The sequence below is a fragment of the Macaca nemestrina genome, chromosome 7, assembly GCF_043159975.1.
Source record: "Macaca nemestrina isolate mMacNem1 chromosome 7, mMacNem.hap1, whole genome shotgun sequence".
In the NCBI taxonomy this organism is placed as follows: Eukaryota; Metazoa; Chordata; class Mammalia; order Primates; family Cercopithecidae; genus Macaca; species Macaca nemestrina.
The window spans coordinates 173,381,839-173,398,181 of NC_092131.1; the positions used below are offsets into that span (position 1 = coordinate 173,381,839).

At 46.8% G+C, this 16,343-nt stretch overlaps 1 protein-coding gene across 1 annotated transcript; it reads right to left on the reverse strand.

The window, feature by feature from the left end:
• Nucleotides 1–6,183: 6,183 nt before the first annotated feature.
• LOC105466236 (MAGE family member L2) lies at nt 6,184–10,752 on the reverse strand. The gene has a single exon (XM_011715259.2). The coding sequence runs from the start codon at nt 10,411–10,413 to the stop codon at nt 6,616–6,618; it is 3,798 nt and encodes a 1,265-aa protein (XP_011713561.1). The 5' UTR covers nt 10,414–10,752; the 3' UTR covers nt 6,184–6,615.
• Between the last annotated feature and the right edge of the window lie 5,591 nt (nt 10,753–16,343).

The following is a 16,343-nucleotide window of genomic DNA, read 5'->3' on the forward strand; positions in this document are numbered from 1 at the left end:
GAGAAAAGAAATCATCAGAAATAAATGCTGAAATGATGCAAATGTGCTTCACTGAGAAATTATACACGTGCTTTCTGAAGAACAGAAATCTCCATGCCCAGACGGTTTCACTGGAGAATTCTACCAAATGTTTACAAAGGAATTAGCACCAACTTTACACAGTCTCTTTCAGAAAACAGAAAAGAAGGGAACAATTTATTTTATAAAATTAGTAGTGCCCAGATACCAAAATCAGACAAAAACAATGCCAAAAAAAGGCAAACTATGAACAAACACTCTTTTTGAATGTGGATATAAAAATCCTAACGAAATATTAGTAAAGAGGATTCAGCAATTACATACATATAAAATTATCAAATTGTGTTTATTCTAGAAATAAAAGGATGATTCAATGCTAAAAGATAAGTGAAAGTAATCCACCATATTGACAGGCTAAAGAGAAAAATATCACATCATCATAGCAATCAATGCAGATAATACATTTGACAAAACTTCATCCCCACTCACGATAAAAAGAAAAAAAATACCTCTAAGAAAAATAGAAATAGAAGGGAACTTTCTCAACTTGATGTAAGGTACCTACACAAAGCCTACAGCTAACATGATACTTCATAGCAAACAACTGAATGTTTTCTTCCTAACATCAGGAATTCATATCTGCTCTCACCACTCCTATTCAACATATCACAGGGAATCCAGCACTATAAGGGACTTTTTACTTTAAAATGTATACAAAGAGGAAAGGAAGAAATAAAACTGTCTCTATTTGCAGATGACACAATGGTCTGCAAAGAAAATTCCAAAGGATATATGAAAAATCCTAGAACTAATATGTGAGTTCACACAGTGAAAGCTACAAGATCAACATTCAAAACTCAACCATTTTGAGTTTTGAGTTGAATAGGTGGAAACTAAAATTTAAAATATAATATAGGGCGGGGCATGGTGGCTCACACCTGTAATCCCAGCACTTTGGGAGGCCAAGGCAGGTGGATCGCCTGAAGTCAGAGGTTCAAAACCAGCCTGTCCAATGTGGTGAAACCCCATCTCTACTGAAAATATAAAAATTAGCTGAGTTAACATGGTGAAACCTCATCTCTACTAAAAATACAAAAAATTAGCTGGGCGTGGTGGTGGGCACCTGTAGTCCCAGCTACTTGGGAGGCTGAGGCAGAAGAATGGCGTGAACCCGGGAGGCGGAGCTTGCAGTGAGCCGAGATTGTGCCACTGCACTCCAGCCTGGGCGACAGAGCGAGACTCCGTCTGAAAAAAAAAAAAAAAAAATTGGATTTCTCATACACTGCTGGTGGAAATATAAAATGTTACAGCCCCTCTGGAAAATAGTTTGAAAAGCTCTTTGAATAAGTAACCATAGATCTATCAAATGATACAGCAATTACGGCCATAGACATTTGCCACAGACAAAATGTGGATGGTTGTCAAGGGCATGATGCTCAGTGAAAGATGCCAGTCTCAAAGGCATTATTGCTTTTAGAGCACATTCTTGAAATTACAAAGTGATAGAGATGCAGATCAGAGTAGTGATCGCCAGAGGTTAAGGATGGAGGGAAAATAGATGGACACAGCTATAAAGGAGTAGCATGGGAGAAATCTTGGTGGGGGTGAAAGAGTGCTATATCTTGATTGCAGTGCTGGTTACACTATCTACACACGTGATAAGACGGCATTGAGCTGAGCTGAACGTGCAGATGGTACAATGTCCATGTCCTTGATGTACTACAGTTTTACAGGGTCTAAACAATGGGGGAAACTAGATTAAGGGTACATGAGATTACCCTGCATAGTTTTTGCAACTTCCTGTGAATCTATGATTATTTCAAAATAGAACGTTTTTGAGGCTGTCTCGCAGGAGCCAACAGGGCCAATATTTCGATTCCACATCTTTGGGGCCCCATCCAGCGGGCTGTTTCAGGGGAAGATTCTGAGCCATTGAGGAGCAGCTCCAGGAAGTCTCCTGGGTCTAGAAAATGTTCTGTAGTGATTGCTGGTGGACTGGATATCATCAGTCCTCTGTTAACAGCGGTTCACAAGCTGAATTCCCTCAGAACAAGAGGTAGCACAGAAAGCAAATCTCATTTGGAGGTGAATGGGCAGCTTGCAGAGCCAGACCATTTGCACAAAGAAGGACATGCCACTGACACAGCCAGGATGATCTATTTAGTGTCTCTAATAAGAGCAGGAGGAGGCTGATAATGAAGAAGGCTCATCATAAGTGTCATCTGTTAAACAAAAGGAGGCGGATATAACTTTCAGAATGTCGACAGATTAGAGGATTGTACTACTGCGCTAGTAGTGTTGTATATGTCCCTAGGTGGAATTCACAATGGAACCCTCTGGGAGATTTGAAAGAACAAATTTGCTTGCACACAGGAAAATGTAGCTTGGGCCCTTTGTATCAGGGACTTTTTCCCTTTAGGACCCTCCTGGTGGCCTGCTTAGGCTTTCAGTTCAGAATCCGAGGAATTCTTTGAACTGTCCAGCAGAGGGACCCCTGGCCTCGTTTGTAGATTTCTCTGTAGGTAAACCTACTCTAACCAGCTGTTCCTGGACCCCCCCACGTGTGGAAGGTGAGCTGAGGGGTGCTGCACCTTACTCTGAGGAACACTGAAGGCCTTGACATGCTTCAGGCAGGGAGAGGCATTACGAGGTGTGTACAGCTGTGTGGCGGCGGCACAGAGGCCACTGAGCAGCCAATGTGGAGATTTGATTAAGGGGCAGTGCTGAAGGCAGAGACCATGGAAAAGGAAACTGCCAAGTTCAGGCAGGATACCGTGTCCACAGGGATGGAGAGGAGAAAAACACTGACTGTACAAAGTGCAAAACTGGTAAGACCTGACAACCGATCAAATCAGGGAGAAAAAGATGCCCAGGTTTCCAGCCCGGGCAGCTAAGGGCAGGGGCGCAGGAATGATGTATCCTTTCGAGTATCAAGACCGTCGGTGTGAATTGCCGAGTTCTGGGGATGCCTGTAACTCTGAGGGCAAACCAATAATGTGGGCTACATGCCCAGTAAAATGGGTATTACTGCGGCCACAGGGCCCCGGCACCTGAATCTAGAAAGTGCTCCGTCAGTCACAGCCACAATCCTTAACTCTTGTTTGCTGACAAGTTTGATTCACTGGTGGTTTTCAAAAACCACCGGTCCTTTCCTCTGTTGCTCTCAGGAGTAATGTCTTTGAGTAAAATTATTCCAAAATTCAGATCATCTTCTTAAGACAAATATCCTAAAATATTAACTTGCTTATAGTTGAACACTCTACATAGGAGTACACTGAATTTCATCACTTTGAGAACTATTTTGCACTTTTTCTTCACTAGAAATAATATGTTTTGCTGGGATCATTTATGGCTTTGGCAAGAGTGTGCTAACACCTAGTTTTAAAATTTTCAGGCACAGATTGCACACATCTCTACAGCCCATAATAGTGGATGCTGAGCCTTCCATTTTCTGTGTGTTGAAACAACTGCAAGTTGTTTTCTGAGGAAGGCTGTGTTTTTTTCAGCAGAAACTCGCTGTACTTCCTGATACTAGGTTTATATTGCGGAGGGGGGCATGTACACACCCTGATAAATCTCCCACATGTTCATAAACAGCTTTCTCTATGAAGAAGTCTTTGCCTTCTCTGCAGATTGTTCTCATTCAACATATTCCCAAATGAAGAATTTGTAGGTAAAATAGTAGTAATTTGTTAAAGCATTTTGAAGACAGAATTGGCTGCATTGATTTCCAGGCAAATTGTAATAACTTATACTTTCATTGGTTGTGTATAACGGTTCCAGTTTCATAACAATATCATTGATGTTGGACGTTGCATGAGGTTTTAGTTTAATCTATGCCAATTTAATAAATGAAAACTAGAATATAGATTTAATATCTCTATCTTTAAATATTAGTGAGGTGTAACACTTTCAACATTTACTTGCCATTTTTTTTTTCATGTGATATGTTTTGCCTATTACTAGGTTTGGGCTTTTTGCTCAATTTTATAGTAAAAAAGATTTGTACTACATTTTCTGCATCTTAGCACTTTCAAATAAGTGGGATTTGAATTCGTTCCCACTGTTTTTTATCCCGTATTTTTCTATATTCCTGGTCTTTGTTTTCTGCTTTTCACTGTCCTTTTAGCTGCTCTTTCTTAAAATTTTCAGTTGAATAACTAGTTTACTCGTTGGTAATGAACAAATTTTTCACTGTTACAATTTGTATCTCATTACAATATAAACATATTCAGGTTTTCAGTCCTTGGCATTACTTAAAGAAGGCCATTAGATGTGTGTCACGTGTGAGAGTGAGGTTTGTAGCTGAGAAGTAAGCCTCTCTACCGTGGAGCAGAACCAGCCCCCCTTAAGTATGGCACCGAAGTCCCATGATGCTACTTCCCAAATTTGGTTCCACAAAGAGCATCTTGCTCAGGCATTCCATGAGTTTATGGTCTGGAGAAAACTTTATAAGCAATCATAAATGAACTAAACACAAACAAGAAATACTAGACCAATATGCCACTTTACTGGGCCAGCTAAACCTCCTTTGGGGACAGTTCTCAGCTGGGGCATTGCTGTCTCCTTCAACAGACATTTGCTGTTGTAAAAATAACTAAACATTGCTTATGGACACATGCGCAGGACTCTCTGACCCAAGGAGTTTGTAGGAAACTGCCTCCCAGTTTTTGGAGTACCTGACCACTTAGACAACTTGAGGAAGACCTCCTGCGGCCTGGCAGGTCCTGGGGCGGGGATCACTGTCCTGGAAGGCTCAGCTCTGCGGGTGCTAGGACTAGAGTCTGCATCTTGTGGGTTCCTCTCCTAGTCAGCTTCCTAAGGGGCAGCGCTGTAGGACCAAGGACAGAAATCGTCAAGTGAAGAGCAGATTGGACGTGAAAACAGATGCTACCGTGGCCTCTAAGAGAAAAGAAGGAATCTCTGGGCACATATACAGATAAAATCACGAGCGAAAGTGGTGAAGCAAGGAGTAGCTGCAATCCAAGTATATACATGGTGTGAAGAAGCTAAGCACCATGGGAGGGGCTGCTATTGCAGCAGCTGTGGTGGCACCTCTGATCTGCCACTAGGTGGCAAGAGAATTCCACCATGGCCACTAACCTCATCTGGGACTTCGGCTTCACCCTAGAAGCGGGATATGGGATTGGATTTCTTCCTTCTGATAAGACAGTGGCAAGCAGGGTCGATAGTCCCCCGTCCACAGGAAGAGACTATGACCACAGGAACGTCCTTTTGGGTCCGCCAACCTGGTGTGTGCTTGAATATCCTTCCTCAAAACACTCAGGCCAGTTCATTCCCTCGTCCCTTTCCTGCCTAGACCAGGTTCATAGCCAAGGGCTGACCGCGGTTGTTCAGCAACTTCAGGCGTTGCCGGCTGACTTCCCCTACATGTAAGAATTGACCCTTTCCCCCAGGACCTTCCCCTAGAACTCTGTGTTGCTAGGAATCCCCCTGCCACGCCCTCCCCTAACCCCAACACTACTGCCGGCAATCTGCAGGGTTTCTAGTTCAATGAAGCCTGTTTTTTTACTGTTCCCTGTTATAAGCCTGGATATCCTGCAGGGAGCACGTTTCCATCCCGGTAGCAGTGGGTTGATGAAACCCAAATTTGAACTGCTGGACACCCCCACACGGGACACATGATTGACAAATGCCCCTTTGGCCAATTTTTCCATGCAGCCGGACCACCTGGTTATTTGTGGTCCTGCAGGCAGATGGCCCTTCTTCCCCATATACCCTTAAGGACATTTCTGCTTCTAATAACAACGTTACTGGCTGGGCACTGACGTCTGTGCTTTAATTAATCTCCTGGAGGCTTATCTCTTCACCTACAAAATGGAGATAATAACGTCTCCTTTGAAAGAGTATTGTGAGAATTGAATGAGACCAGGTATACAACCCATTCCTGATTCAGCCTCACTGACTTGTGAAGTTTTGTTTTGGTTTAATGGAAATCTTACGTTTTACCACCCACTGAAATCACTGCATCCTTATAAAGATGAATGGAGTACTCCCCGTGGAAAACAATTCCATCACCGTGGTTTTTTCTATGACTGAGAGTAGTCTTGGTATTCATGTCTATTCAGAGAATACGGCAAAACTTGGCTTCCACCATCTAGTGTAAAAATTAGAATAAAGACAAACGCTTCTGTTATGCTGAAAGTATATTTATATATATAGATATAGATATTTACTTCTCTGTAGACAGTTTTTACTGATGAGTCATTTGAACATTCAAAGAACAACCGATTACAATGCTACATGAACTATACCAGAATGAGATGGATAGCTTCTCAATTCATTTCACAAAGCCAGCACAAAGCTGATACCAAAACATAACAATTATAACACAAAACAGAGAACCACAGATCTCACTTAAAAATACAGATGCCAAAATACAGAACAGAACAGTAGCCGATTGAAATCAACACCACATGAAAAATTTACAAAGCTTTGGCAGATACAAAACCAAGTTGAAAATCCAAACTTGCACGTGTGGAACTGGAACACAAACACCAGAAACAAAAATGTCCCCCCACCCTGTCAGTGGCCTCTGGCCAGGGAAACACAGGAGCGAGATCTCTGCTACACCTATTAGCGGGGAGGGGGCCTGCTGGTGGGGCCGCGGGCGCTGTCACTGTCACTGCTGTCAGGTTCATCCTCATCTGTGTCTTCCCACTCACACTCTGCCAGCGCTTCAAGGTAATGGAATGGCCAGCACCGTGGATCTTTCTTATGGAGCTTGGCCAAAAACCTCAGCACAAGCATCTTGCTCGTTTCCAGGAACGCTCGAGGGCCCCAGAGGAACTCATACTCTGCGGGCTCAGTGTAGGGGATTCGTCTGTGCTCTAGGTACTTCTGCCTGACAAACACTTCGGTGATGAGCTTCCTAGTATTTCCAAAGAGACCATTCGTCTCCCGGACATCCAACCCCAACCTGAACAGAAAATTAAAGATCAAATCCTCCCTGACACAATTGCCTTTCATAAAGATGAGGCTCAAGACCACCATCAGGAGGCCGAACTTGGGCCTGTCTAAATAGGATGCCACCAAATCCCCTGTAGGGCAGCCCAGCTTGTTGATGATAATGTAAGCGTGGTTTTGGGTATCAATTTCTTTCAATTGATAACCAAAGGCACACTCCAGCTTATTGTTGGCACGGTTGATGATATCTAAGCACTCATCTTTATACTCTCTGATGATGACTTTCACCATTTCCGAGCGCTGGACAGGCACCTTGGCTTGGTCCTTGACTAAGAGGAACTGCACCAATGCATTTGCTCTCTCATCCAAGGGAGACAAGGACTGCGCCTCCACCTTGGAATTATCCTGGGTGGCACTGGATCCCGGAGAGACACCTGCAACCTCAGACACAACCAAGGGCAGAGGGCTCCTTGGGCTTTCAGAGAGACCCAGAGCCCTGGAGGTGCTCGGGCCCTCCCAGGCACTCAGGGCCCAGGATGTGCTGGGCCCTTCCCAGCCACTCAGGATCCTGGAGGTGCTAGGGCCCTCCCAGCCACTCAGGCCACGGGGGGTGTTGGGGTGCTCCCAGTCACCCAAGACCTGGACAGGGCTTTGGACCTCCCAGTCACTCAGATTCAGATTCTCCCAGGGCCTTGGGCCTTGCCAGTCATGAAAGGCCAGCGTGTGGCCACGGCTGTCCTCTCGGGCTTCCAGATGCTTCTTCTTCCGGGTGGCCTTGCCGGAGCGGCGTGGCATCTCCACGGAGGTCTTGGAGGCCTCTTGAGTGGTGGCAGTTGCCTGGGGGGCAGCTGCTGTAGCCATCAGGAGGGTGGGCACTGCCTGGGATGCCTTTGAGGCATTCATGTTGGGCTGTGGGGCCCACGGAACTGCAGGCAGGGCCTCTGCACAGGCAAAGGGATCCTGCAGAGCATATGGCAGTGACTTTGGGGCCTCTGAGGCAGCAGAGGGGCCTTTAAAGGCATTCAGAGAGGCAGGCTGAAACTGGGAGGTAGCTGGGAAGACACTTGAGGAGGGAGCAAAGGTCTCCGGTGTGGCAGGCAAGTTTTTCCAGGTGCCTGGCAAGTGTGCTCGGGCAGCTGACACTGCCTTGGGAGCACAGAAGGTGGCAGCAAAGATCATGCGGTCTTTCGAAGGGGCCCTGCGCTCCTTTGAGGAGGTCCTGCGCTCTTTAGAGGAGCCCCTGCGGTCTATAGAAGAGGCCCTGGATTCTCCTGATGGAGTCATCAATGATTTAGCGGAGCCCAGGGGAAAATTTGCCGCTGCTAAGGGGGGTCCGGGCTGGGCCTGCAAGACCGCAGGCGGTGTCTGCCAGGAGGGCTGGAGCTGCAGTGTGGGCAGCTCGGCTTGCGGACCCGAGGTCTGGGGCGGCTGGGGGGGTAGCTGGATTTGCACAGCTTTTTGGCAGGGCGGGGCTCCCTGAAAGGGCTGCTCCAGCTGAACCATGGGGGGAGCCTGCCTCTGGGCCTCCTGGGCAGGCAAGGGCTGCCAGAAGTGGGTGGGGGCCTTCTGGGCCTGCCAGGCCAGAGCCTGTGTCTGCTGCACCTCCTGGAACTCCATTGATGTTGGTATCTCATGTGGCACTGGGGGCTGACCTTTGGGGGCCTGCCAGATGATGGATGGGCAGTGCACAGCCTGCGGGGCAGACAGTGGGGCAGACAGCGGGGCCGGCAGCACAGGCTGGGGCACCTGCGGGCCAGCGAGCGGCGCCGCGGGTACCTGCGTAGCAGGTGGGGCCGTAGGCACCTGCGGCGCCGCCTGCACCTGCGGGGCCGGCAGCCTAGCCTGCGGGGCCTGCCGCAGTGGAGGTGGGGGTGGCAGGGCCTGCCAGAGAGGTGGCTGGGTGGCCAGGACCTGTGGGGCAGGTCGGATGGGCGGCGGCGCCTGGCGGATCAGCGGCGGGGCCTGGCGGATCACAGGTGGGGCCTGGCGGAGCACAGGTGGAGCCTGGCGGATCACAGGTGGGGCCTGGCGGAGCACAGGTGGGGCCTGGCGGAGCACAGGTGGGGCCTGGCGGATGACCGGTGGGGCCTGACGGATCACCGGTGGCGCCTGGCGGATCACCGGTGGAGCCTGGCGGATCACCGGTGGGGCCTGGCGGATCACCGGTGGGGCCTGGCGCACTGGTGGTGGGCCAGGGCGGATGGGTGGTGGGCCAGGGCGGATGGGCGGGGGCCCCTGGCGCACAGGCGGCGGCACCTGCCAGGTAATGGCTGGTGCCTGCCAGGTGACCTGCGTGGTCTGCCAGGTCAAGGGAGTGGCCTGCCAGCCTTGCGGCGTGGCCTGCCATCCTGGCGAGGTCGCCTGCCAGCCCGGGGGTGTGGCCAGCTGCGCTGGGGGTGCCTGCGGGCCCTGGGGAACCTGCGGAGGAGCCCTTATAACTTGAGACTGGATTTGCAGGATCACAGGCTGAGCCTGCGGGGCCCAAGAAGCCATCGGCTGTGCAGGTGGGGCCATCGGCTGTGCAGGTGGGGCCGCTGGCTGTGCCATCGGTGCTCCTGAAGCTGGAGGCTGGGTCATTGGAGCTCTCGCACCTGGAGGATGAATCATCAGGACTCCTGGACCTGGAGGCTTGGCCATCGGTGCTCCTGAAGGCGGAGGCTGGGTCATCACGGCTGCAGGAGGCGGCTGGACCATCGGGGCTCCCGGAGCAGCAGGCTGGACCATCAGGACTCCCGGAGTCAGAGGCTGGGCCATCAGGACTCCCGGAGCTGGAGGCTGGGCCATCGGTGTCCCCGGAGGGGGAGGCTGGGCCATCGGTGTCCCCGGAGGGGGAGGATGAGCCATCGGTGTCCCCGGAGGGGGAGGATGAACCATCGGGGTCCCAGGAGGAGGAGGATGAACCATCGGGGTCCCAGGAGGAGGAGGATGGGCCATCGGGGTCCCAGGAGGAGCAGGATGGGCCATCGGGGTCCCCGGAGGGGGAGGATGGGCCATCGGGGTCCCCGGAGGGGGAGGGTGGGACATTGGGGTCCCCGGAGGAGGAGGATGGGCCATGGGAGCTCCGGGAGCTGAAGGATGCACCATCAGGACTCCCGGGGTCGGAGGCTGGGCCATCGGGGCTCCCGGAGGCGGAGGATGCACCATCAGGACCCCGGGAGTTGGAGGCTTACCCATCGGTCCCCCCAGCGGGGGAGCCGGGACTATCGGGCCCCCCAGGGCAGGAGGCTGGGTCATCGGAACCACCGGGGCGGGCAGCTGGCCCTGTGGGGCCTCCCAGGCAGGCTGAGGTGCCTGCCAAGCGGCCAATGAAGCCTGCAAGTCAATTGGAGGTGGATCCCAAGGGACTGGCGGAGCCCGGGAGGAAGCGGGCGGGGCCCGCATCAGAACCGTAGGGCGGCTATAGACAGGCGGCTTCGGGGCCTCCGCTGGAGGACTCGAGTCACCCAGATTCTTACTTAGCTGCGACATGTCCCTTTGCTGACAGCTGGTGGGTCTTTTCCTCGGACAGCTGCTGGGCCTTTTCCTCCAGAGAGAAGAGAATGCCTACGTGGCTGTTCGGAGGCTCCCTCCCTGCTGAATGCTGAATAGGAAGTGAGTGCTGCTCGCTCCGCAGCTTTCCGCAGTAAGGAGGAGGGGGGAAGGGGGCTCAAGCCCGCCCCTTCCCCGCCCCCGACCACCACAAGTGGATATTGCATAGGGGCGTCTACCGGAGTCCTGGCTGACACAAGATCCCTTCTCACTCTGTCCAGTCCCCAAATGCAGACCAGTCAGACTCCACATGGATGAGTTTTCACAGGGGAGTGACAGGAACCGATCCATGTTTTAGAAAAATCACGGTACTGCAGTGTGGAGTGGGAGCAGACCACTGGAAACATGGAAGGTATCCAAGACCGGGGGGAGATGGTGTGGTCTGGGCTAAGATGTGAGGCGGAGAATGAGAAAAGTGCATTTACATAAGAGAGTTTCAGGAGTTATAGCAGACAGATACCTGTATTATAACTGAATAAAGGAGTCAGAGACATGGAAAAGGCACACAAGTCCCTGTCTGGAGAAAGTGGAAAGTTGCAGGACTGTTCCTCTCTTAGGGTCCCAGGAGAGGCACACGGGAAGAGAGGCTGATGAGTATTGGCAGACACAGGGCATTTGCGGTGCTGTGGGACTGCCAAGGAGAGATGCCCTGTAGGCACTCCTGTATAATGTCTTGGGAGTCCTGCTTGGCTATTCCTCATAAAAATAGAGTTGTGGGAGGGAATGTGGTTGCACTAGATCTTGAAGAACACAGGCATGTTAGAGACACATGGAGAAAAGGGATAGCAGCAAGTAGGGAGAGAGAGGAAAAGAAGTCACGGAACTGAGACATGCCACAAATCAGCGGAAGACAGAGTTTTTCGTATGGGGAAAACTGCCTGTGGAATGGCTCGGATGCAGGAACAGAGTAGGTTTCTCAGTGTTTTTCAGTTGCAGAACAGGAAAGAAATTTTTAAAATGAAAACCAAATAATGCACCTGAAGATAACAAAATGGGTATATAAACAGATCAAAAATTGATACATTTGGACATATAGGAAAAACAGGCAAACAATAACAAAATTTCTGGGGAAACTACTTGTGACAAAAATCAGTTTAAGTATGAGACAAATCAAGTATTAACAGATAAAGCAGGCGACAATAGTATTATTGGACAATGCTATACAACTTTATGGTGAGAGGAAGTGATAATCTCAGTAGTTGAAAAGTTTTCTGGAAATATACAAACTACTAAATATCAGGGATATTTCGTTTAAATAGGCTGTTGGCAGCCTAGGGCAGGAGTCCAGAGTGACAAAATGTGCCACCAGGGGGCAGATGAGGATGATGAAGGGTACACCCCACTCCTCCCCAGGTACCCTTAGCCAGGGGTCCTCAAATTTGGTAATTTATGGATCCAAGGGAAGGTATGTACACACTCCTAATGTTATTATTGCCTTAAATAATAATAGAAGAATTTGGGGGTGAAGTTTCAGTGATTTTCTGGACATTTAAGGGATGCTGTTATTCCCAGGAAACTCTTTGCAAAACAGTCAGATTTTTAAGGGTGTTCAATGATACAGTAGCCCCCCAACTTATCTGTAGGGGATACATTCCAAAACTCTTGAAGCCCGAACCTGGAGACAGCACCAAACCTTATATATACCATCTATCCCTTTCATTCTCCTTCTTCACAATTTCACGGATAGTTTTGTTTCTGCCGTATAGCTTAGCAATCTCAGCATGCGATTTTTTTCTTTCCTTATTAAGTCAAGAACTTTCACCTTTTTCCTTCAAGGAAGCACTTCATAGCTTCTGTTTGGCATACCTAAATTGCCAGGATCACTACTCTTGCATTTTGGGGCCATTATTAAGTGAAACAAGGGTTCCTTGAACACAAACACTGGAAAACCGATGGTGGATTTGATATCTGAAGCAGCTACGAAGTGGTTAATGAGTGGGTGGTGAATACGGTAGCACTCCTGTGCCTGCAGTTTCACATTGTGTGGATTCAGTTACCTGTAATCAACTGCAGTCTGAAAAATTAAATGGAAATTTCCAGAAATAAACAATTTATAAGCTTTAGGTTGCATGCCATTCTGAGTAGTATTATGAAATTGTTCTCTTTTGTCCTGCCTGGGGCATGAATTATCTCTTTGTCTAGTGTATCCATGCTGTATACACTGTCTGCCTGTTATTCACTTAGTAGCTGTCTCGGCTGTCAGATGAAAACATCATAGTACATATAGGATTCAGTACTATTTCCAGTTTCAGGCCTCCACAGGGGGTCTCAGAGTATATCCCCCAAGGATAAGGGTGGACTATTGGACATCGCTCCTGTGTACCCCGAGAGAAGGCCGTCTACCGTAGCACACAAAAATCTTCTGCAGAATGGATACTACCATGTTTCATGGTTTTCCTTTCTCCCTTGAGTTAATGGCCCAGATCCACATAGGATTTCTCAGTTTCATGGGGGTTTGGAAACACTGTAGAGGGACCAACTCTAAATACCTAACGCTCACAATCTGCTATTCGCAACTCTTCTACATGGCCGTTACTGGCTGGGAATGGCTTTGGAAAAGTCAGTTTATTTTTTAGCCTAGGGCATTTCTATCCTCACTAAAGCACACATTTTTTCCACTCTAATTCAAATGTATAAACTACGCAGAGATTAAGTTCTCCCACTAACCGTTTCTTTTCCCGAATTATGACAGGTGTGACCTGCAGTCCACCATGCTGTTAGTCATCCCACACAATGAATGGCTTCCATTAGAATCTGGCTGTTCTCACTGATGTTGGAGGTCAGTGAATAGCACTGACACACAGTGTCAACTCCCACCAAGTCCATTCTATGAAAAGAGCTCCAATTTATGTCAACAGGCAACACCGAAGCCAGAAAGAAAAGATTAGGTATTATGCAAAGGAAAAAAAAGATGTGTAGGACTAGTTAGAAATGGAAGATTAATAACTTCTACATCAGCACCATTGCCACTCCTTGGAAATATTCTTTAACTGGCAGGGAAAAATTAGAGATTATGTATCCATTAATTCTATAGGAGCAAGTAAAGAGGGTAAACCAAATTTATTCTCCCTGGAAGAAACATCTGCTTATTTCAGAAAGTCAGTGCTCTCAGACCCAGGCTGTTCCTGGGGCTCTCCTTAGCTATTTACAAATTACTTGTGTGCAAAATGCACCTGAGGAAACAAGGGACACACGGGTCCTTTGTGAAAACTGACTGCTTTAATAACAGCAAAACATAATATTGCCCTGAGTCTAGTGAGGCATTAAACCGCAAGTCTTAGACAGGTCTTCCCAAATCACTCCTGTGAAATCTTGCAGCTTCCTGAAGCCCTCTTTCCCTTTCTGTGCATATGTTTTTCCTCCTCAACACCTTTGAACCAAGTGTTGTCAAAATTCCCTTTCCTCATTTTTATATGTGACAGCTTGAAAATTAAAGGTGAATAGAAAACAAAAGGGAAAAAGATACAAAACATCCAAGAAATGTTGGTCTTTGTTCCCCAATTCGAAAGGACTTTTAATGGCTTACATCAGTATATAACAGCAGTTTACCAAATGATTTTTAAAAATAGGGAAGGGAGAACAGGATATTGTGATGGGAGTAGGAAAATTGCAGAACTAGGAGCAGATGGGAGCCTGTTTTGCTCACCTCAGTATCCCCAGCTCACACTGAGTGGTCACTAACGAGCTACAAAATGAAATGGTAAGATTAGCACCAGAGCTGCCTTTCAGTCTTCTGTAGCTGTTAGACTTTGTGTAAATATTCATAAGTAACAAAATCAGTTATGATTTTCATAAACTCTAAAATTACTTATTTATGAAATATATTTTATTAAGTATTCACTATATGCCCATCACTGTGCTATATATATAAGAATACAGAGAAAAATCTGACGCAAGTCCTATCTATATCTATTGTTAGTCACATAGGGACATTAATCTAATCTATCGTTAGTCACATAGGGACATTACACAAATCTATTCTTGGTCACGTAGGGATATTAACATGGTTTTTTAGTACAATAAGGTGTTGTTGTTGCATTGTTTAAACCTCATATTGGTCACAGAGGATGAAAATAATCAAATACGTACTTCTGCTTGGAACATGGGGTGAGGGAAGCTGTGATGCTGATTGTAGCAGTGAAAAGAAAGAAAACAAACCTGAAGCTGTGAAAGATTCATGTGATCTGGATGGACAGTCTAAGCAGAAAAATTATTTAAAATGCATAGGGGATATCATAAGTACAAGGTTTGAATAAAAAGAATTAGAAGGATGAAAATAGTGTAACTACTAGTTATTGATGATTTGTTATTTGATAAAATACCATCCTCAGAGTATAATAGACTCTATTCATTGATTTCTCACAAAATCCATAAGTGTTTTGGCTTGATTTTACATGTCAAGAATTTGAGGCTCAGAAGATCTAGCAATACATCGCAGAATTCAGATTTAAATCCTAGTCTATTTGTGGTGAAAACTGGCATTCTTTTTTTTTCCTTTTCACCACCCCTCTACCAGGCAGGGTCTTGCTGCCTCACCCAGACTGGAGTGCAGTGGTATGGTCATAGCTGACTGCAGTTTGAAACTCCTTGGCTAAAGCGATTCTCCTGCATCAGCCTCCTGAGTAGCTGAGACTGCAGACACCACACGCAAGTGATTTTTGCTTGTTTGTTTTTCATAGCAATGGGATCTCACTATTTTGCTCAGGCTGGCCTCAAACTCCTGGGGTTAAGTGATCCTCCCACCTTGGCCTCCCAAAGTGCTGGGACTGTAGGCATCAGCCACCGTGCCCAGCCCATCACTCTTACCATTACACCAGTGCTGCCAAAACCTTTTAAAATATGTTAGATATAATTAACATGCAATAAAATGCACAGATCTAAAGTATTGAATTTAACAAGCTTTGCCACTGAGTAATCAACACTCAAAACGATATGAATAATATTTTTATTATCAGAGACAATTTCTGAGCACCCTTTTCTAGTCAATTATTCTATCTCCAAAAGCATACACTTCCTTATTTCTCTCACCCTAGATTATTTTGCCTGTTTTTAAATTTCATAAAATGCAATCAGCATAGGAGGGAGAGAGAGAGAGAGAGAGACAGACAGACAGACAGAGAGAGGTCAATATTCCTTTGTTCAACATTTTTTAATGTAAATATTGGAAGTTTGCTATTTTTTATGCCGAGAAGTATTCCATTGTATTTATAACTCCATAATTTATCTGTTACCTGTTGGCATGTGAGACATTTAAAATCTGATGCTATTATAAAAAAAGGCTGCCTTACAAATTATTTTACAAGCCTTTTTATAAACATATGCTTCCATTTATCTTGGGTAAATGCCTGGGAGTTGAATGTCTGCGTCGTAGGATGGATGGCTGTTTATAAGAAACTTAACAGTTCTCTATAGTTGGATTAAACCATTTTACACTCTAACGTAAGAATTATGTTAGGAATTAAGAATGCATAAGAATTCCAGGTACTTGACAACCTTGCAAAATTTTGTAGTGTCAGTCTTTTTTGATTTCTGTTATTCTACTGGATGTGAAATGGTGTTTGCAATTTTACACTCCAGTTAGCAAATATGAGGGTTCCAATGGAGCCACATCATTGCCAAAATTGATACAGTCAGTCAGCCATTTTTATTTTAGGCATTTCAGTAAATGAGAAATGGTATGTCATTCATTGTGAGTTTTGTTGGTGTCTTTTCTTTTTAATTAATGGATTATTTTTTAAAGCAGCTGTAGGTTTGCATAAAATATGAGATGAAAGTACAGAGACTTCTCATGTACTCCTTCTCCTCTCCCACCATTTCTGTCCCCCTCCCCCAGCAACCCCCCTATTTTTAATGTCTTGCATTAGAGTGGT